The 21,292-nt window shown below is 43.7% G+C and overlaps 2 protein-coding genes across 3 annotated transcripts in view; both read left to right on the top strand.

The window, feature by feature from the left end:
- Positions 1–599: 599 nt before the first annotated feature.
- Positions 600–8,999, top strand: LOC140564464 (multiple inositol polyphosphate phosphatase 1-like). 2 transcript variants are annotated; one of them, XM_072689951.1, is made up of 5 exons: positions 600–1,322; positions 3,555–3,746; positions 5,167–5,264; positions 5,964–6,094; positions 6,923–8,999. In XM_072689951.1, exons 1-5 carry the CDS (start codon positions 725–727, stop codon positions 7,278–7,280), a joined length of 1,377 nt encoding a protein of 458 aa, XP_072546052.1. In that variant the 5' UTR covers positions 600–724; the 3' UTR covers positions 7,281–8,999. The 2 variants fall into 2 exon arrangements, with proteins under 2 accessions (XP_072546052.1, XP_072546051.1); XM_072689950.1 differs by having other exon boundaries at positions 3,552–3,746.
- A 1,443-nt stretch (positions 9,000–10,442) lies between these two features.
- The window catches only part of sgms1a (sphingomyelin synthase 1a), a 30,160-nt gene continuing 19,310 nt past the window's right edge, over positions 10,443–21,292 (top strand). The window contains exon 1 of the mRNA XM_072689949.1: positions 10,443–10,500. The gene's annotated coding sequence lies outside the window, so the exon portion shown is untranslated. The remainder of the gene's footprint in view (positions 10,501–21,292) is intronic.

Raw genomic sequence — 21,292 nt, 5'->3', positions numbered from 1 at the left:
GCCACACCCGGTACTTACTTGTGGCCCATGCTGCATAGAATGATGGCACAGAAGAGGGACAGATGGCAGCCAGTATACAGCCATGAGAGGGCCACATCCCCTAGAAAGCCCTACCACCAGCAAATATTAAATATTAATATGATTATTGTATTACTGTTTAATAACACCAACAATACTATGTCATTATTAATGCTATTAACTAACTATTAATAATAATAACAACAATAATTATTGCATTTTTAATGCTTGAGGACGTGGACCCCTATCACGTTTAATGATAATGATGATGTTGGCAACTTTGGTCTCACTGACAGTGCCAGTGCCAGTGCCAGTGCCAGTGCTGGTTGCCAGGTCTTTGCCATAAGTGGCTCAGATATGTTTAAGGACATGTGAGCCATATGAGTATTTTTAATATGTGGGCCACTTTGGGCTTACATGAAGTTTGCCAATGCCGATAGTGAGCCGTCTGTGCTAAGTGGCCCACAACCGTGTGCAATCTGGGGAATGCCTGAAACCGGAGAACCGACTCGACTTTTTTGGAGTCGACTCCCAGCTCTGTGACGCCGAGAGCGTGCGTTTCGAAGCTCCCCAAAAGAACCGACACGTTCGAGTCGCTCTCGCTCGCGTCTACCAGCGCAGATAAACAAACCCTGTGCACACAGTCAAAGTCTTCTCATGCCCACCACAGCTCGCAGACCCCTGACGACGTTTAGCAAGCGGCGAAATGCTGGAGAAACCCCCCCCGACGGTGAGTTTTATCGCAGCGGTTCACTTTCTCACCGTTTGTTTGGCTCCTGTCTCCCCCTGCCATGTTAGCGCCGCTGCCACAGACCAGAACATCCCTGCCATCGCCAACTACTTCAACACCAAAAGCCGCTACGAAGAGGCCAACCCGTATTTGCTGGTCGACATTCTCGCCCTGAACCACTCTGCGGTCAAGCCTCCTGCCCCAAAGTGCACCGCCGTCCACCTCACAGCCATCATCAGGCATGGCACCAGATTCCCAACTGCTGGAAACGTCCGAAAGATTGACACGTTTCAGAACCTGGTCAAGTCGGAGGCCAAGGGCGACTTGAGCTTTCTGCCTGAGCTCAAAGCCTGGAAGATGTGGTACAAGGAGGAGATGGATGGTCGCCTTGTGGACAAAGGTAGAGCAGACCACAGGCATCTGGCCCAAAGGCTGGCCAAGGCATTCCCTACCCTCCTGAGCAAGAAAAACCTTCTGGACAAGCGGGTCAAGTTCATCACCAGCTCCAAACATAGGTGTGTGAACAGCACCTTGGCTTTCAAGCAAGGCCTGAAGGAGTTCTTCGGCGTTGAAGGTAACGTATGGACGTAACTCAAGACCTTTGGTACCATTTCTTATGGACTGAAGGGGAATTCCACCCATTGTCTAAATTATGAAATTATTGATTTACTTTATTACTGTGTTATTAAGTAAACATGCAAACGTGAAATACACGCTAACCGGTGGTTTTTGGGGTAGTTTGAATTATTGAGAAGCTCAGAAAACTTCAGAACATTGAAATTTAAGAAGTTAGACGTGATATTTTGGCTGCAGTCTTCTAAATAACATGTTATAATAACTTGGCTGTGACCGAAATGGCTCCCTACTTCCTGAATAGCATTGCGCCATACAGGGAGGGCCTGTTTAGTTCCCTGAGTAATTCGGACATCATCATTATCATCATCATGCGCCAGAAAATGTCTCAAATTCGCAGCCTCCACTGGACTCATATGGGCAAACATCGCCGACTCCAGTTCGTTCCGCTGTCTGTAGCTTAAGCTACTGTAAATTTACCTCGGAAGTCGGATGTCACAGCTGGGAATGGCGTCACACCCACGTCGACCGCGTTCCAGTTGATCATTCCCATAAACATTCTCTAAAACAGTTCGCTGAAGACTTCGGAGTCCAACACAGCTGGTTTGACCATCCTTTACTTCAGTTTCTTATGGCGAATCTAACCAAAATATGCCCCACTTTTTAATGTCCGAGGCTAACATTGACAGCATTGTCCCAAGTTAAGTAGAGGATGCTTTTACTACTGTTGATGTACGGGCGGCCATCTTGGATTTTTAACTCTTTTGGGTTTCTTTGGGAAACCTATTGTGTTTCATGGCAGCGGTCCATGTCCATGTCCGAGTGCGACCTCTGCAGGCAGAAAGGACGTTCTCCAGTCAAGAAAGTGTCAAGGGAAGGATGCATGTTTCAGTGATCCACAGGGCAAACCTGGTCCACATCTAGCACCTACTTGTGGCCCACGTCCCACATGCAATGATGGCACAGACGAGGGCCAGATGTGGTTGCCAGAGCTCGGAAAAGGACGCATCTCAGCCACATTTAAACCACCACTGCTAGAAGTGACCCACAACTCAACTGGCCACACTTACTTAACAACTGGGCCATCCGAATAGAATTGATTTGGCCCGAGCCTGGGCCACACCTGGTACTTACTTGTGGCCCATGCTGCATAGAATGGTGGCACAGAAGAGGGACAGATGGCAGCCAGTATACAGCCATGAAAGGGCCACATCCCCTAGAAAGACCTACGACCAGCGATTATTAAATATTAATATGATTATTATTTAGGGTTGGTGAGGCTCTCCTGACTGTCCCGCGTAGAAAATCCCACTTGTGGGGGGGCGAAATTCCAGTCGAAATGTCCTACTTGGAACTCGAAACATTCGACATCCCAGTTTAAAAGGAATCCAGCATTAGTAACGAGACATGCGCAATGCATTGTGGTCCACATTCAGCTCGTGTAGTGAGCTACACTGTTTCCTATAAATTGAGAGTGCATTGTGGGGGATTGCAGTACTCTCAAAATCCCCTTCATATTCCGCTTTACGATTTCGGGCACTGAGGGAAAAATGGCCGACATACTCATTAGTGCCCTAAAATGCCAATAGGGAGCCATTTAGGTCACAGCCCTTGTTTTAGTCCTTTAGTAGAGCTGTGGAATATTTTGGCTGCGTCCCAATTGTGTACTACACACTAATACTACAGCCAACATACGTCACTGCAACTTCTCCGGCCGCAGTTGCTGCTATACTTGTTATCGTTATTCGCTATTTTTTTCTAATGATTGTTCCAAATGCGAGTAGCTCCTCCCTGTCTGTTTTGCATTGCATTGTGGGTTAATAGTGTCCGCTTATCTTAACTTGGCACTTTTATCTACACTACATACTTCACACTCAACAACTAGTTAGTATTAGTAATTAGTATGCAATTGGGACACACCCACTCTGTTTATGGTTATTCGCGAAGGCTTGCTATATGGAAACCCCTAGCGCCCCCTAGGGCGCTACTCTCTAGCCGCTAGCATTAGCCTCACTATCAGTGCGATACTAGACGACATGCACATCCTGACTGATTGGGAAAACTTTTAACTCTAGGGTTAGTAGCATGATATCAGTATGCTTCTTGCGCAAGGGTGTTTACATACGTGTGTCCACTGCTTTTGTGCACTTTGTCCCCGTGTCTGTTTGTGTGCACTAAACTAATGACCCTTCTTGTGCAAAAATGTGTGTGTTTTTTTGACGTTTCCAAGAAGAGGATTCTGAATACGCTGTGAACGACGAGTTGATGCGCTTTTTTGACTCGTGCCGTCGCCTGGTGGAGACGGTGGAGAAGAATAAAAAGGCAGTGGAAGAGGTCACCCGCTTCAACGAGGGCCCGGAGATGAAGAGGGTCCTGGAGAAACTGGCCGACCGGCTGCAGGTCCCTTACGCCAATATTACCATGGGTCAGTGTGTGATGGTTACATGTCCCCCTCATGTACGTTCATGGTTCAGAGCTGGGCTGATGTATCATCTTGCCAATAAAAAGGTTCCACAGATATTTGCATGCATGCAAATATCTGGTCTTTTCATCATAATGTAATTACCATACATGCATTGTACTGTAATTGCACAAGATACTGTAAATAAAGATATTTTAGATATTGTAGAAGGTTCTAAGAACATTGCCACTGTTAAAAGTAAACTGTGGAGGTGCTTTGAAGAACCTTCAAGGAACCTTTTTTAAGAGGTTCCTCCACAGTTTTGAATTGAAGAACCCCTAAAGGTTCCTCAAGGAACTTCTACTTTTAACAGGGTATAGGTACTGCTCTGTGGAATTACCATTATTGGCACATACAAGTTGCTAGGTTGTTGGCATGTAGTTTCTATGGTGTCACAGGTGGTTGCTAGGATGTTGCTAGGCTAAGGCCCTTCTCTCGCACCTTCAGCAGAAGGACCCGGTGACATCATCTGGATAAAGGATAAAGGATAAAGGTGCACGTATTCGTCACTGTACAGTGTGGACTGTACAGCGAAATGTGTCCTCCGCATTTAACCCATCTGGTAGTGAACACACACTCACACACACACACGTGTTAGGGGCAGTGAGTACACACACACACCCAGAGCGGTGGGCAGCCAACTCCAGCGCCCGGGGAGCAGAGAGGGTAAAGGGCCTTGCTCAAGGGCCCAACAGTGGCAGCTTGCCGAGCCCGGGAATCGAACCCACAACCCTGTTATCGATATCCCGGCGCTCTAACCGCTGAGCCACCACTGCACTGATCTGGGGGGGGGGTCTCTCACAAGAGGTGGAAGTTAGCTTCCTTTTGAAAGGCCCATTGTGCCGCAGCCGCTTAGCCAACGGGTGCATCCTTCGTCAAGGTTGCTAAGTGACAGGAGCTGCGTTTCGCGACACAGTGCTAAGGGCAGTCACAGTGCCTCTGAGTTGGGACATGGCTTGTGATTGGTTGAGAGAGTGTATGTCGCCTGTGAAAAAACTTTAGGTGTGCCAAGGATATGGAAAGCCAGATGTAAAGGATATTACATTGGGCTCCACAATTTAATTAATACAGTTTTAGGGCCCCTGTCAGTCACAGGCCCTTAGAATCGCCCCTGACCGACCATACAATATCAGTATGGTCAATCGATCACCAATCGATACCATAAAACATTGTGGGAATCACACTAACAATGTTTATCAGAACGATCTTAGGGTAAGAGAGGTTTCTTTGCACAGCGCGAGAGCTGGAGAAAGCGTCAGTCGACAACCCTAGTTGCCCACCTGGTAGGGATGCTCCAGGACCAGGACTGAACCAGAACTGCTTTAGAGAGCCATAGCAGACAGACTGCATGACAGCTCACTGGTGTGTGTGATGTTCCTTTCAGACTCAGTGGAGGCGGCGTTCTACCTGTGTTCCTATGAATTTGCCATCTGTGGACTGAACTCCCCGTGGTGCCAGCTATTTGATGAAGTCGACGCAGAGGTACGGAGAGGTTTGGACCTCCTTATCATGATCAGTATTCTAGGTTGACCCAGTTTGACCTCATTGATCTAGCTGAAGAATTACTGAATATGGAAAATTTGAAAACTGACCAGACGCTGACCAGACACTGACAACACTGGTGATCTGGTTCCAGTTCCAGTATACACTATATGGACAAAAGTATTGGGACACCTGCTCTTTCAATGTTTCTTGCAAAATCAAGGCTATGAAAAAAGAGTGGATCCTGCCTCTGTTGGGGTAACTGTCTCTAGTGTCCAGGGAAAAAGGCTTTCTATTAGATTTCGGAGCATTGCTGGGAGGATTTGATTGCATACAGCGACAAGAGCGTTAGTGAGGTCAGGATGTTGAATGATTACCATCTCATCCATTCCACGGCTCAGTGTTGGGGGGCTTTATACCCCTTTAGACCATTACTGGTGTTAGGCAGCAAGGTTCATGTTTACCTGCTTCTGAGAGTCAGTACTTTGCTGTAAACTGTATCTGAGTCAGCAATGGTTGCAAGTTAAGGTAGCTGAATGCATTTATTAGGGGTGTCCACAAACATTTGGACATATAGTGTATGTTAAGTTCTATGTGTATGAAGCGTATTATTTCATAAATATGTTATACACTGTATGTGTGTTAAATCGCCCACCCCTGATTATAAGCATATATCTGTGATGTAATCGGGTGCATCAGGTGATAGAATACTCTGGTGACCTGAAGCAGTACTGGAAGAAAGGGTACGGCCATGACATCAACAGCAAGTCCAGCTGCATTCTCTTCCACGACCTATTCATCCGCCTTGAGACTGCAGCCAACCAGAGCAAGTAAGAGCTGCAAAACATCACACTAATTGTGTAACAACCTGGGGAACATTGTAGCCATAGCAACTACGTAGCAACCACTTACAACAGCACAGCAACCATCTAGCAAAAGCATCCTGTGGTTTCATGGTGCTGTGGGATATCTAAGTAAATACCTAGCAATGTCCTAACTACTATCTGTGACACCATAGCAACCACATAGCAACCGACCAACATGGCATACCAACTTGACAGCAGGACCCTAGCAGACTAGGCATCTGTCAGCCAGCCAGCAATACCTGGCAACCACCTGAGGCAGTATACCAGCGGACTTGTAGAACAGCAGTCACTAAAAACAACATTGCAATCACTTAATACAACATGACAACCACCTAGCAACAGCATAGCAACTGAAAGGCATGGCATACCAATTAGTCAGCAGGACCCTAGAATACCAAGCATCTAACAACCAGCTTGCAACATCCGAGAGGCCACCAACAACATAGCAACCATCTAGCAACAGCATAGCAACCGTCAGACATGGCAGGACAACTAGTCAGCAGGACCCTACCATGCACCTGACAACCATCTAACAATCATAGTAATCACTTGTAAAACAGCATATCTCCACATGACAACCTGGGACATCATAGCAACTGCATAGCAACCACCTTGCATCACCATTACACCCACCTTGCAACTCCATAGCAGCTGATAGACATAGCATATCGACTATCGTCAGCAGCATCCTAGCATGCCAAGCACCTAACAACCAGCTAGCAACATCCTAGCAACCACCTGAGGCAGCATAGAGGCAGCCTATCGCTTCTAAAACTTCTCTCCTTCCCTCAGGTCTGGTCTGCCCGTGTCGGAGGCGGTCACCGTGCAGGTTGGCCACGCCGAAACGCTGCTGCCCCTCCTGACCCTGCTGGGCCTCTTCAAAGACAGCACCAGCCTCACCTCTACCAACTTTGCCCTTCAGCGTGGCCGAGCTTTCCGCTGCAGCCGGAACATGCCCTACACTGCTAACCTGCTGGCGGCGCTGTACGACTGTCCTGATGGCTTTCGGCTGCAGGTCCGAGTGAACGAGAAACCTGTGACCCTGCCAGGCCTCGACAGCTTCTCACCTCTGTACCAGGACGTCAAAGAACAGTATAAGCAGCTGCTGCAGGGATGTAACCAAGACACTGTCTGCCAAATGAGCACCTAAATGTGCGCATATACAGCATCGCTACTATCACCTAAAATTTTTCTTTTTTATTTTTGAATGATACAAATATAATTTTTGACTTTTTGACCGAATGTGAATCTGACACTACTGCACATTCTAAAGCATATCTACTGTTTATTCGCTTAATTTAACATATTGGCCTGTGAAAAAGCAATGGCGCCCTAAATACATTTTTTTCACATGTAAATTTTTGTTATTATTGTGTTCTTTGTGTTAAAGGAGATCCATTTCTGCTTTGTTTATTGCTTCCTGACATAATGTGAATCTGTCAGTTGTTCTTTATATCATGTCAGAATTTCATGGTGAACGGACCAATAGAAATGCTCCAAATTTTTATGTTGACTTCCGTTTAAAGTGGAGGACATTTTTTCGTCCCTCTCCTGTACTTTTCTGTGACAGTTACGATGGACTACGTCAACACAGTTTTGCCTTTCGGTTTACTAACTGTGGTGATGGATTTGGTTTATGTGGAAATTATGCACATTTGAATCAGATAAATTGACCGTGTTGTTTTTTTTTACACTGGCAGACAGGGATAACGTTTTTTTTTAACTTTCAATGGAAGTCAATGTGAAAAGGTTGTATTATTTTGGAGCATTTCTATTGGTCCATTCATCAAGACATTTTGAGACAAAGTGAAAAACAAGCGACGATATTTTTACAACACTATCTGGTGAGAATAATTGATGTGTTTTTGTTGCTTTTGTTTCATGCATAGTGCAAAAAGAGGCAAACAAGAATAAAGTTAGAAGTAAATAGCAACGTATTCATGTAGCTAGCAACCTTAACCTAACCCTGAGTTTGCTGAGTTTGCTTTGTGGTACAGTCTGACACTGAATCCCTAACCACCAGGGGGCGCCGTTGTTTCTTATACTGAAAAAGTTAAAGAAAGTCAAGTCAAACCATACCTTTTTTTTCTGGAAATGGCCTTCAACCCTGTACTATATACTTTACTATTAACCTTGAGCCTCCATCCGACCAGCCATCCAGGGTTGCAGAGGTTATCCTACCCAGAACCCAGAAATCAGGAGTACCTCTGGACACTCTGGAACACAATTTTAAAAGAAACATTTGGCCGCAGCTCAAAATATTATTCAATTTGAGTCTTTTCTATCCTCACTACCATATTCTCCCAACGTCTGGAAGACTGGAAAGGTGGACTGGATGCATGTGCATTTTTGGGCCGTAAATATAACGAGCCAGGACTGATAGGCAACAGTGTGAGGGTTTGAAACTGGCCTGTTTTACAGCTCTGTTTTACTCATGGGAGATGTTAGCATTTAAAGGAGAACATCAGTGGGTTTGAGGTTTGAGGTTTGTCACTTCTTTGTACTGAGCTCTCATTATTTTGCAAGGCCAAGAAACATGTAGTTTCCCACTGTAGGAAACCTAGTATCTCGTTCAGATATAATATATATAATAATATAATATTTTGAGATATAAATAGTTCCCCTTATGTAGTAAAGCGTTCCTTCAAATTGAATAACTCACTATCACTTCAATTTATTAAACTGAAGGAATGATTTATTATGATTTATTAAACTGAAAGAACTGATCGTTAAATTGAGGGAAAGATGTATTCAGTTGAGTGGCTGATTAATTAAACTGAGGGAACAATGAAATGGATGGAATGATTTATTACATTTAGGGAATGATTTATTGCATTTATTTTATTGAAATAAAATGTTATTAAATTGAGGGAATTATTTAATAAACTGAAGGAAGAATTTATCACATTTAGGGAATGGTTTATTACATTTATTTTATTGAAATAAAATGTTATTAAATTGAGGGAATTATTTATTAAACTGAAGGAAGAATTTATCACATTTAGGGAATGGTTTATTACATTTTTTTAAATTGAAATAAAATGTTATTAAATTGAGGGAATTATTTATTAAACTGAAGGAAGAATTTATCACATTTATGGAATTGTTTATTAAATGTAGGGAATAATTTATTACATTTATTTTATTAAAATAAAATGTTATTAAATTGAGGGAATTATTTATTAAACTGAAGGAAGTATTTATCACATTAATGGAATTGTTTATTACATTTAGGGAATGATTTATTAAATAAAAAACAATATAATACATTGTTGATTAATTAAATTAAATGAATCATTGTTGATTAATTTAGGGGAATGGTTTATTAAATAAAAAAATATATGAAATTTACTGAGTAAATTATTTATTAAACTATGGGAATTATTTAATTTAGGGAATGATTTAACAAGAGTAAGAACAATTGATTAAATTGAGGGAATTCATGTTAACTAATGTTAACTTATATGAATATTAAATCATATCAAATAATCAAATTAATAATAAATCCTCTCTTTTTTTGGGAGGGGGGGCGAAGGGGTTAAATGAATGAAGACGCGCCAGTGAGTCGACTCTGAGTCACTGTTCCGAGTCTTGCCTTCTGATTGGACGGTGGAGGGCTTGAGGAGGGATCGGCCTTTGCGTAACAGACCGCAGTGTGTTGTGGGAGCAAAAGGACACCCCCCCCCCCTCTTCCTCCTCCTCCTCCTCCCCTTGCCCCTGCTGCTCCTCCTCCTCTGGTGTGAAGTGTTCAGGCTTCGGACAGGAGCAGCAAATCTCAGTAAACAGCAGCTCTGTCTGAGGCTCGGCCTGCTGCCCACCCCGAGAGCGGATTAACCCAACGGCCAGCGGAGGACGGACAGACAGACAGGCGGGCAGACAGACAGGCAGACAGACAGGCGGGTCGGAGCAGCAGGATAAACTCAGAGAAGATAGCTAAGCTAGCTCCAGTTTATTCGCCACCGTCCTCCATCATCACTCCTGAGAGCTACAAGTCTCAGCTGAGGGGAAGAAGGAGGAGGAGGAGGAGGAGGAGGTGGAGGAGGTGGAGGAGGAGGTGGTGGAGGTGAGTGGGGCTTAACTAACCGCCTTTCTGCTAGTTTCTACGTGCGTCGTCGTCGTTGTTGTTGTTGTGCTACTGGCAGTGAGGAGGTGGAGGAGGTGGAGGAGGTGGAGGTGGTGGTGTTTACCGGCCCGTCCCCAGGTTAATCCAGCTGGCGCCTGGAAAACAAGCTGCGCTGCTGCTGCTCCGGGAAGGAAGCGACGGGGCTGAACTTTGGAAGCTGATTTGGGAGCTGCCCCACCTTCGGATGGAGCTCCAGACACCACTGCCAGCCCTTAAAGAAAGGTGGTGTCAGGCGGTGCTGAGGTCGGTGAGTGAGTGAGTGGTCCTGTTTGAGAGGTGCCACGTCAGAAATGTCAGGTTTCAGTTTTGGGGATGGCTCCTTACAGGTGGTCTGGACGTAGCACACAGGCCTGCTGCTTGGTTATAGAGGGGCTTGGGGGGGGGGGCTTTTTTTGCTGGGATGTTTGTTATGCAGAACGACATAATTCTGGGTTATTTGGCCTTTTTTGCTTTAAAAACCAACATGTGCTTTTTGACAGATGCTTCTCATGTGGTTGTTGGGAGATAGCAGTTTGTGGTCATGATTTATTTGATTAGAAACTGTGTGTGTTTTTTGGGGGTGTGTGTGTAAAAGTTTATGTTGTGTGAAAACTTACAGAAGAAGAAAAAAATTGGGAAAAAAAAAAACTAAAAATAATCATTAAAAATATGAAAAAAATATTGGAGCATTTCTATTGGTCCGTTCGCTGTACAATTCAGACACGATGTAAAGAAGCTCCTCCAGATTCAGGTCCTGTCGAAAAATGTAGAGACCTTTGAACCTAAACGTGTTCGGGATCATTTGAGAGGTAGGTTTGACGAGTTGGACCACTTGACACCGGTTCACTTTCGGTTTCCTCAGGCCTCCGGTGTGGAGGAGCCGGTCTAGTATGGACATGACGTGTGAATTTAGCTCTTTATTTAATTTTTTTTCCACTTTCTGTTTGATGGTAAATGATGGGAGTGATGTCGTAAGAGCAGAGAGGCCTAACTGACTCCCTGATGTGGTGATGTGGTGTATAGATCTGTCAACAGAGCCTATTAAATGCATCAGGGTGAGTAAAACACAGGTGTTTCAGTGGTGTAGTCCAGCTGTAGTCCAGTAGGTACACCATCAGGTATTGATCTGACATCTGTTCACCTGCCTGATGCTGATTGGCTTTTTAATGCCGTTTCCTGCTGACACTTATATGATTGGTCTTTACTTTAAAGAGCCCGTATCTCTAAGCGCTGTGCCTGTTTTTGTGATGTCACAAAAAAACCCGACCACATTTGCATACAACCTTCTGCCGCATATTCACTCTAACTCTGCAGTGTTTCAGCCAGACCTCTACGAAAGCCAGACCCTCTAAATAGCTGGAATGGTCGTGTAAATAATTGTGAACAATGGGCGAGCAGAAGAGTCTGGACCACTGGATGGCTAGATGACCAGGTCAGAACATCTCCTCCAAAACATCAGGCAGGTCGTGTGGGATGTTCCTCGGTATGAAGGTATGCAGTGTTCAGTACCTACCGGATAACTCGCTGACCCTTGTGGGGAGCGAAAGCTAGCCCACCGTCTGCTCCGACTGAATGCTATAAGCAGCTGGAATGGTCATGTCAATAATTTTACGGTAATTCTGTGGTAGTTTTATGAAAAGCTTTCGGCCCAAAACACATTTTTAAAAATCACGTTCGTGGCTAAGAGGTCCGTGCAGGGCATCGTGACAAAGTGTAGTAACCAAGAAAGCCATTATCAGCGTTCCAGAAGAACATGTGGAGCTTCACAGGGGTGTGTTTTAGTGCCATAGTGCCGTAGCTGTTCAGTTAATACATCATCAAATATCGGTCTGAAAAATTGAGGTCAGTTCTCAACATCTGTCTGATGCTGATTGGCTTTTTAAGACTGTTTACTGCTGATACTTATATGATTGGTCGGACTTTACTTTAAAGGCAAATGTAGAATATGGGCCCTTTAAACTAGGGCTGTACGATGAATCAGTCCCTGAAAATGGGAAAACTGAATTATTGGACTTGCAGCCTATCATTTATCACCATCAATATGTTGGTCCCCCCCCAATCAGCCATAATATTAAACCATTCATGACATTGATTATCAGGTTCCAGTGGCACTTGTTGGGCAGCAAGTGAACAGTGGGTGAGCAGAAGAGTCTGGTCCACTAATTGGCTAGATGACCAGGTCAGAACATCTCCTCCAAAACATCAGACAGGTCTTGCGGGGTACCTACCAGATGGCCGGATGATAGGCGTCCAACGAACGAAGCCATTCAGAGTGGTTTGGTGTGAAAGGCTCAGGTCTAGAGGAGCTTATTATATAATTTATTATATTATAGAGGTTATTTTATGGCCCAAAACACAGGGCATTGCAAGGAAGTGTAGTGTAGTGTAGCGTTCCAGAACAAGATGTGGAGCTTCACTGGGGGTCTTCGATTGTAAATGAAGTAGCTATATTTGCATTAGACCAGCCCACCCCAGGTTCCAGGAACCTAGAGACTGGGTCGTTTTCCTCAGGAGAGCGGCAAACTGCAAAACTGGGCCACGTTATACGAGAGAGAGAGAGAGAGAGAGAGGACATTTGTGTGTTTTCATTTAGGAGAAGAGGGAGTGTCTCCTACTCTCTCTCTGTCTCTCTGTCTATCGTTTTCTCTCTCTTGACAGGAAGTGCATCTGGATTAGATCATGTACGGCTGTTGGGCGTCTGCAGGCCTGTGGAGAGAGCGGGGGCTTGTTGCTGTTGCTGGTTCTGGCTGACTTGTTCCTGTCAGGAAAGAAAAAAAAAAAACAAAATACCAGTGATATAATCATTTCGGTAGTCCTGTGCAGTGGCCATGGTTTTGAAAGGCCTTGGTGGAGGTAAATAGCCTGCTAATGCCAAGCCCTGCCGTGTGTGAGAGCTTCAGTTGAAGGTCTGTTAATAGAAGCGGGGACTGTAGGCCTTGCCGCTATTTATACTGCAGTTAGCTCCGACCTCACCAACCAAGCTGACCGTGCTGATATTTGTGGCCTTGTCACACTAAAACTGTATCACATCCTCATAAGCAAGTTTGCTGTTCGCTGGGCGGCCATCTTTGCAGCACCCGTCACACTGGACCAGGCTCCCATCTCTACGAAAGAGGAGAGAGCCTCATTAATAGTTTCTAGCGTTTGGCTCAAGACCAGTCTGGCTACTGAACTTGAGCAGATCTCCACGTTGAGGGACCTTTCCCCACTAGCATGTCAACCCTGGGGCAGTGGTGGCTCAGCGGTTAGAGCGCCGGGATATCGATAACAGGGTTGTGGGTTCGATTCCCAGGCTCGGCAAGCTGCCACTGTTGGGTCCTTGAGCAAGGCCCTTTACCCTCTCTGCTCCCCGGGCGCTGGAGTTGGCTGCCCACCGCTCTGGGTGTGTGTGTGTACTCACTGCCCCTAACACGTGTGTGTGTGTGAGTGTGTGTTCACTACCAGATGGGTTAAATGCGGAGGACACATTTCGCTGTACAGTCCACACTGTACAGTGACAAATACGTGCACCTTTAACCCTCTGCTGCTAGTGGCATAACCAGCAGGCTGATTGGCTCTATTTCGCTGAAGGCCGGGACTTTATCTGTAAACGGTATTCCAACCAGTGGCCGGCCTCCTCATTTATAACGTCTCTGGCTGAACTTGATACTTGGCTTTATCCATTGCACCAAAGGTGAGGTCTATAGTTTTAGCAGATATCTAGGACCGCATACAGGGCTCTAGGGGTACTCTAACGCACCTGCAATGTTACCGTTGTTACCGTTGAATAGCGATAACTAATTTGTAGTGAACTACTTTTTGGTGGAAGGATTTCTTCGATTTAGTAAAAACTGCTGTATAAAAGCAATAGATCACTCAAGATCGTGTGTTATTGTGAAGATCATCACAGCTGTAATGATCTACGGCGCTCCCAATAACAACACACTCCCTCTCTGTTCTATTGCTTATGTAAACAAACGCTGATCCAGGTACACGTAGTCCCAGTTACTACATTCAGATAATTTTGCTGTCTGGGCCAAACCTCACATCTTCACTATCTTCATCTTCTTTCTCAGTTTCTGATCTAAAAGTCCCAAAAGCTGTTGTTAGCTGTTGTTCGACGTATATAAATAGTACATATTTGTCTTCGGTTGGGGTAAAACCCACTCAAGCCAGTTTACCACCCTGTTATTTTACACAAATTTTCCTTTTACGGAGCCTCATAGGGGTAAAAACGGATGAGCTCTGCTTTTATTGGCTGGTTTACGGCTCAGGGGACTATAACCTAGCTTACTACTTTGTGTTGCTGTTCTCTCGTGGTGTATTTGGTGTTGTGTACATGTGTTGTTCCCTAGGTAAAGAGGTGGTAGCTCTCAGGTTAGCTTTTAGCCTAGCGTTTGCCTAGCATCTACTTAGTTTACCAGCTTGCCTGGACCCAAGGGCTTCCCCTAGGGCTGGGCGATATGATAAAAATACTATACCATGATATTTAAAGACTTTTTTTCAGATACACAGACTAAAAACATCAGTAGCGACAGATTCTTATAAGGTATTGTTCAGATACTCTTCCGTACTGAATAGAGCGTTTTTTTTGTTTTTTTTTAAAATAAATAATTACACTGTTAGTAATGAAACCTGCAGCTGATCAGTGTTTATTAAGCACTAACACTAACAGAAAAGCATATTGTAATCACAATATGATCAAATTTCGTCATATTTCCCAGCTCTAGCTTCCCCATGTGAGTACCTCTAGTCTTTTTTTGCTTCCATATTCCTCCCTAAGTAGCCATTGTGTTTAGCCTTGGAAGGCTTTCTCTAGTAAACTGGGTTTATTTCGATTTTATGAGCGTAAATAAGTCAGGAATCTTGCCTCACATTTTTAGTGGGTTGCAATTGGCCCTTTTTACAGCCCTGTTTGGATCCTGCTGGATTTCCCTTTGAAGGAGGAACAACAGGATTGGAGAAAAAGGAAGATCTTTGCGAATGCAGTTGGACCTGTTGCTTTTAGACGTCTAGAGCATGTCACACATTTTTTTTTTCTTTCTTTCTTTCTTTCTTTTTTTTTTTCGTTTCAGCTCCGCAGCTGACGGGAAACAAGCATGCGATCTGTGAGATACAGGGTTTAGAGTTTGTGTAATCTCTCACTCTCGCTCAACCATTCTCCCACCCACAAACACACATCTACCCTACTCTCAGTGTCTGTTTCTGTTTGACTAACTCGCTCGTTTACTGGCGCACTCACACACACACACCTTTGTCCCTCTTTTTTCCCCCCTCTGTGGATTTTGTCCCACTTAAAGAGAAGAGTCATGTGACTCTAAATATAGCCGGGTCTGCAGTTTTATCGTTAATCTCTCTGTCAGATCGATACTGCTACAACCACTAGAAAGAGATATTGTGTGTGTGTGTGTATGTGTATGTGTGTGTGTGTGTGTGTGTGTGTGTGTGTGTGTGTGTGTGTGTGTGTGTGTGTTTCTTGGCCATAAGGTTCTAAAGCATATTCACTGTTTATTGGCTGAATTGAATATAATTGCAGAAATAGCATTAACGTGGTGCGAGTAGGGCAGTGATGATGACCATATTACAGTAAGCTCATCACGTCATCGCCGCAGTTATTATTCTTTTAGAATATGGATTACGGATGCACCGATACCACTTGTTCCTTTACGATACCGATACCAGATTTTCAAGTATCTGCCGATACCAAGTACCGATACTGACTCTGACATGAATACTGGATAGATGGCCATAAATCCTGATATTTATAGTCTTCCACTTTTTATAGGTTGTACTTTGAACTAATAAGCTTGAAAGAACAGCATTTACTGGTTGAGGAACTGCACATTTGTAAAGTTTCAGAGCTATACAAAAATAATAACAGCTTTTTAATCAGTGAGTTAAATTCATATTTTAGAGTGTGGTCTTTAAATAAGCTGCTGAAACTGTAATGTAAAAGTTCCATTAAATGTCTGTTTAATGGTAAGAACTATTTACGACTGGCCTAAACTGGTTGTTTAATTATTTGGTTTCCAAAAATGCTCTGTGTGAAAAAAAAAAATTAAAATCAATAAAAATAATAATATTAAAATGTAGGGCATCACTAAGCTTCATGGTGTTGGTGATCTCTACTGCCGACAGCGATACTGTGTGCAAGTGCCAGCGTCGGCGCCCATACCGATACGGTTTAGCTATAGATGCAGCACTAATATGGATAGTTTCGGCTCCAAGATCTGATGAAGGAGCCACGTGTAGGGTTGGACGTGTATAAAAATGATGGCGGTATCTCAAAATGAGGGGAAAACTCAGGCCCTCTGTAGTTGCGAGTTTAGCGACGTGCCTCGAAACAGCTGAAAACGCCCCAAAGACCATTCACTTACTTTTATGCTGTCAGGTATGAGGCTCAATCCTCTAAACAAGTGGGATTTGAGCCTCAGCTGGCTGGACCTGGTGGTTCTTTGGTAATTTGGATAGATTGCTGCAGAGTCCAGCTGCCTTTAACTTGAGCAGATAACCGTCCGTTTCATTCCTGGTTTGGCCGCTTTCTCCAATAACAAGAATGTTTGCCATTCAGTCCAACTAAAGGGGGCGTGGCGTCAGTGTGTAGCCTCTATACACAGCCCTGCTGGCTTCACACCGCACCTCTGGTCACGTGTGTCTCCTGGGCTTTGTTGCCAGCGTGTTGACATGCCTGAGAAGATTGGTCATTAGTGCATCGAGCTGGCAGGTGCTTTTACGAGGGGGTGATGAAGGCAGGCCTCAGGAGAATTACAGCACAATGTCCTACAGGTTAATACCCCAAACACACACACACACACACACACACTCGTAAAACTACCTTATGCTATCTATTTATATGGATATTTAACTTTTTGGAATACTGTAGACGAAGCCGCCGCCACTGCTGCTGCCGCTGCTGCTGCCACCTCCGCTGCTGCTCTAGTGTTCTCCTGTTTATTAGGTGTGTAGGAAAGCTAGCTTTAAGATATTGCAAACGGTTGGTGGTTGGTGCTACAAGAGCATGGTTTTCTATGCGGGAGCGAGACAGAAAGTAGAGCACTGCCCAGGGTAAGGTTGGTACAAGGAAGCTGGAACTGGGTCGCAGGAAGTCGTTATGCATTAAGACCGTGAGGATTTTTTTTAGTTTAGTAAATGTGTAACTTCATAAAACTTCATTTTTGCATTTCCTAATGCTGTGCACTGTGGTTTACAGAGACCTGCCACCTTTTAAACAGTAGTTCCACGTTTGAGAAAAGGCTGGGGAAAGCATCGAGCGCAACGTAGATCAATTTAAAGGTACAAGAAGGAAAATCCAACATCAAGAAAACAGCACAGTTGGCAGTCCTTCGTTTAACACAGTGTTTCTATGCTATTTATGTAAAGTAGCGTGCAAAATTAGGACTTTCCTGGTTAAACGACAATTCAACGACCTGAAAGAGACATTACGGTAAAGGTGGAATATTCCTTTTATATGTTTTTATTTCAAAATAAAAATAGATTTAAGATTATAAGAATTATTATAATAAATGTAAACATACTGCCACAGATAAATCATGCAAATATGCACAAGGTCTTGAAATGCAACGCGATATTCTCCGCTCCGCACAAGCCAAGATTAGGTGAGGCCGTGTGCTACAAATCAGGGAAAACCAAGGGAAATGGGCTGGGACACAGCTGATCAGCCATTGCGGTGGTCACCATATCAGCTCCAGAGACAACCACGACTTGTCAAGCAAATGTTCACGGACAGCGAAAAAAAGGTTAAATACGCGGACAGGCTGACGATGCCCATAATCCACTCAGAAAAGCGCACTGTGATGTATCGTGTATCATAACCGCAGTAATGTGTTACGCAAAACATTTGAACACCCCTGCTCTGATGACACGTGGTGTTGATTGTGTGAATGAGTTCACATCCTGTCCAGAGACACACATCTGCACTTTCTAGGGCATCATTTCTGCTTTAATTAAAATCATTCCAAATAAAAAAATAAGTGTGGCAAATGTGCAAAAGTAATGGCACGTGAAATGCACTGTTTTATTTGATCAAGTGTTAAAGGCAGACACCTTCAAAAAGGAATGTGCAGAAACTTTGTGTATATATAACCCAGGAGTCGCCATGTCAACAATACAAATATTTATAATTAAATTTAATATATACAATATTTTTTTTATTTAATAAAATGTTTTATTTACTACCCAAAACTACTACTAATTTTTTTTTATGTAATACGAATGTAAAATAGAGGTAAATCAGGCAAAGCAAGTTTTATTCAGGGACTATTTTGCCCCATAGCGCCCTGCGAATACCACTCCGCCAAGAACTGCTTGAAAAAAAAAAAACAGTGCTGAAACCAAGTATAATACTCCTAATTTCCGAAAACCAGCAGCGTCCAAACCGCCGTATAATGCAATATCGTCACATTGCTGACTTCCAAACAAGCCAATTCTGACCGGCTGCCCGGAAAAGACAGGAAAGCAGCTTTCCTCACACCGGGTTATTAATAAAATATATGATGCAATAAAAGTGCTGGGTTTAAAGTATATTCCAGCACGGCGTTATGGTTATTTCCTCTGAAGGTGTGTCTCCTGTAAGATAACGGGAAGCAAAGTTCTGAAGAGATTGGAGCCAGTTTAGCGACTCGGGTTGTTAGAGTGTTAGAGGGAGCTTAGAGTTTCTGCCTGTAAGAAAATCAGGGTGTTATTTTATTACTTGGAGAATTTATTGAAGCAAATGGAAGAACCTGCAGTGCATTCCATGAGTAGTTGCAACAGGAATGTGCAAGTTCTAAAGGCGTTTTGTGGAATGACCGCATTTGGGGGTATTGCATTGTATTGGATGGTGTGCTGCTATTAGGGAAGAGGAATTCCACAGAATCTTTGACATTTCTGCATTTCTTTCATTCAATGGTTGTAAATTGATTTGAGTGAAACTTGTCGGTTCAAGATTTCTTTACAAAGATGGTGATAGGAACCATTACATGTTGCCATGTCAACAACACAAAAAGATACTGTGGTTGGTGTGGCAACAGATAACACCACTATCTGCCAGCGACCTACCACACCATGTGGGAGACTGGGGTTTGATTACACCAATAAGAGTCCTTGGGCAAGACTCCTAACACTACATTGGCCCACATCTGTAATACGAGTAACCTTGTAAGTCGCTCTGAATAAGAGCATCAGCTAAATGCCATGAATAATACATTGATTTCTGTAAGCCCACAGCAAAATTCTAACATGTTGGCTTCAGAAATCTATCGGAAAGCTGCGTAAACTGAGAACAGTGGTGTTAAGTGACATGGCTGGACCTTATTTAAACGGTTTAAGACGGGAACATTAGAATGACGTTATGCTTTATGTTTCACTATAACGCTATAACACTATAAGGACAACGATACCACATACTGTGCTACGACTTACTTTCTTCCTTTTTTCCATTTTTATTTTATTCACTACTCAAAAAAACGAGGAACCTACAGGTGTCCCTTTTTGTATGTAATGCAAATGATAGTAAAATAGAGGTAAATCAGGCAAATTAAGTTTTATTAAGGGCCTATTTTGCCTCATAACACCCAGCAAATATCACTCCGCCATGAAAAACACATTTTGGGCCAAAATTTTTTTGTCAAACCACAGTAAAACAATGTTTTAGATGTTATGTAATGTATCTGTAAACCCTATATTTTGTAACGACTGTCTGTGACTTTGCTTTTACAGGCATTGATGTCTGGTTATATTCCCCACCGCTGTTCTCTAGAACGAAGCGCTTCGCATCCAACCCACCCTGGAGAACTTTTGTTTAAACAAATGACTTTGCTGCAATTCTTCAAATTCAAAATAGAATTTCTCTCTTAAAAACAGTATCAGGGCCTGAATATCGATTCCATGTGACAAGGCTAGATTTTCACAAGTTGTTCATTGGCAGTGTTCAGTGTTGCGTAAGAGCTGTTGAAACACTTATTTTGCCAAGAATTTGCCAGTGTAGGACTTTTGTTTCCCCCCTCCTCCCTTTCTCTGTTCCTCAGTCATAAGGCCATCAGAATCAGAGAGAGATAAAAGCAGTTAGGCAACGCCAGTGACCCCAGATTAAAGGTGAGCATGTCTGCAGGTGTGTGATAAGTGATTCTGAGAATCCGGCTGGTGTGTTATCATGATCTTTCTTAAGAGAAGCTGTAGAGGACAGAGAGGAACTTGCAAAGACGAGGTTTATATAGTTCACTCACAAACCAGCAAAGCGTCAGAATTTAATATCGCTAAACAATTAGACAAGCTGTGTTTGTGTGTGTGTGTGTGTGTGTGTGTGTGTGTGTGTGTGTGTGTGCGCATTTGCACATCTACAACCCCCCCCCCCCCCCCCCCCCCCCAACTCTCCCAACTCATCCAACTCATCCCAAAAATATTGGATGAACTACTGTCCATCATTCCAGAGAGCACAGTTTCACTGCTCCACAGCTCAATGCTGCTGGGGCGGGGGGCTTTTGACCCCTCAAAAGGGTTAGGGCGTCCCAGAGTAGAGTCCTATTCTATTGGCGGTACTTCTCTACAGGGATTAAACAAGCTGTGTGTGTGTGCATCAGTGTCAGTTATGGGTGCAACTTAAAAAAGCTGAATGCTTTCATTAGAAGGGGTGTCCGTAAACTTTTGGACGGGTAGTAAATTTTAATTATTGTGATTATATTGAGACCCTGTAAATTACAAAGAAACAAGTAACTGATTGGATACCAGCAATGCATATATATATATATATATATATATATATATATATATATATATATGTATGTGTGTGTGTTTACAACGAGTGAATTCAACACGTCTGCACACAGTGAAGTTTGGCAGTGTTGAAACGGTCACACCGCAGCGTGGTTTAAAGCAGATGCCCTGACGTTGCGGATGCCCCGAGCTAGTGTAGTGCTTTGCTGTTAGTGCTAGCGGGGCAGGCGTGTGAGCTGAATTAACAGTTCACAGCGTAACAGTTCTTAGTCCAAAGTCAGCTACGACATGCTCTGATCCCTGTGCAAGCTGAAGAGTGTAATAGCGATAAGCCATACAAATGCTTTACTGGGCTAAACAAACTGCCGTCT

The sequence above is a fragment of the Salminus brasiliensis genome, chromosome 10, assembly GCF_030463535.1.
Source record: "Salminus brasiliensis chromosome 10, fSalBra1.hap2, whole genome shotgun sequence".
Classification (NCBI taxonomy): Eukaryota; Metazoa; Chordata; class Actinopteri; order Characiformes; family Bryconidae; genus Salminus; species Salminus brasiliensis.
Note: the sequence above shows the minus strand (reverse complement) of the source record. Positions and strands in the feature narration are given on the sequence as shown.

Bases quoted from the DNA above. Each gene is read 5' to 3' on its own strand.
- LOC140564464 (XM_072689950.1), top strand. From the start codon at position 725: ATGCTGGAGAAACCCCCCCCGACGGTGAGTTTTATCGCAGCGGTTCAC. The intron at 5,265-5,963 runs GTACGGAGAGGT...CGGGTGCATCAG, and splicing joins TTGATGAAGTCGACGCAGAG to GTGATAGAATACTCTGGTGA. The intron at 6,095-6,922 runs GTAAGAGCTGCA...TCCTTCCCTCAG, and splicing joins ACTGCAGCCAACCAGAGCAA to GTCTGGTCTGCCCGTGTCGG.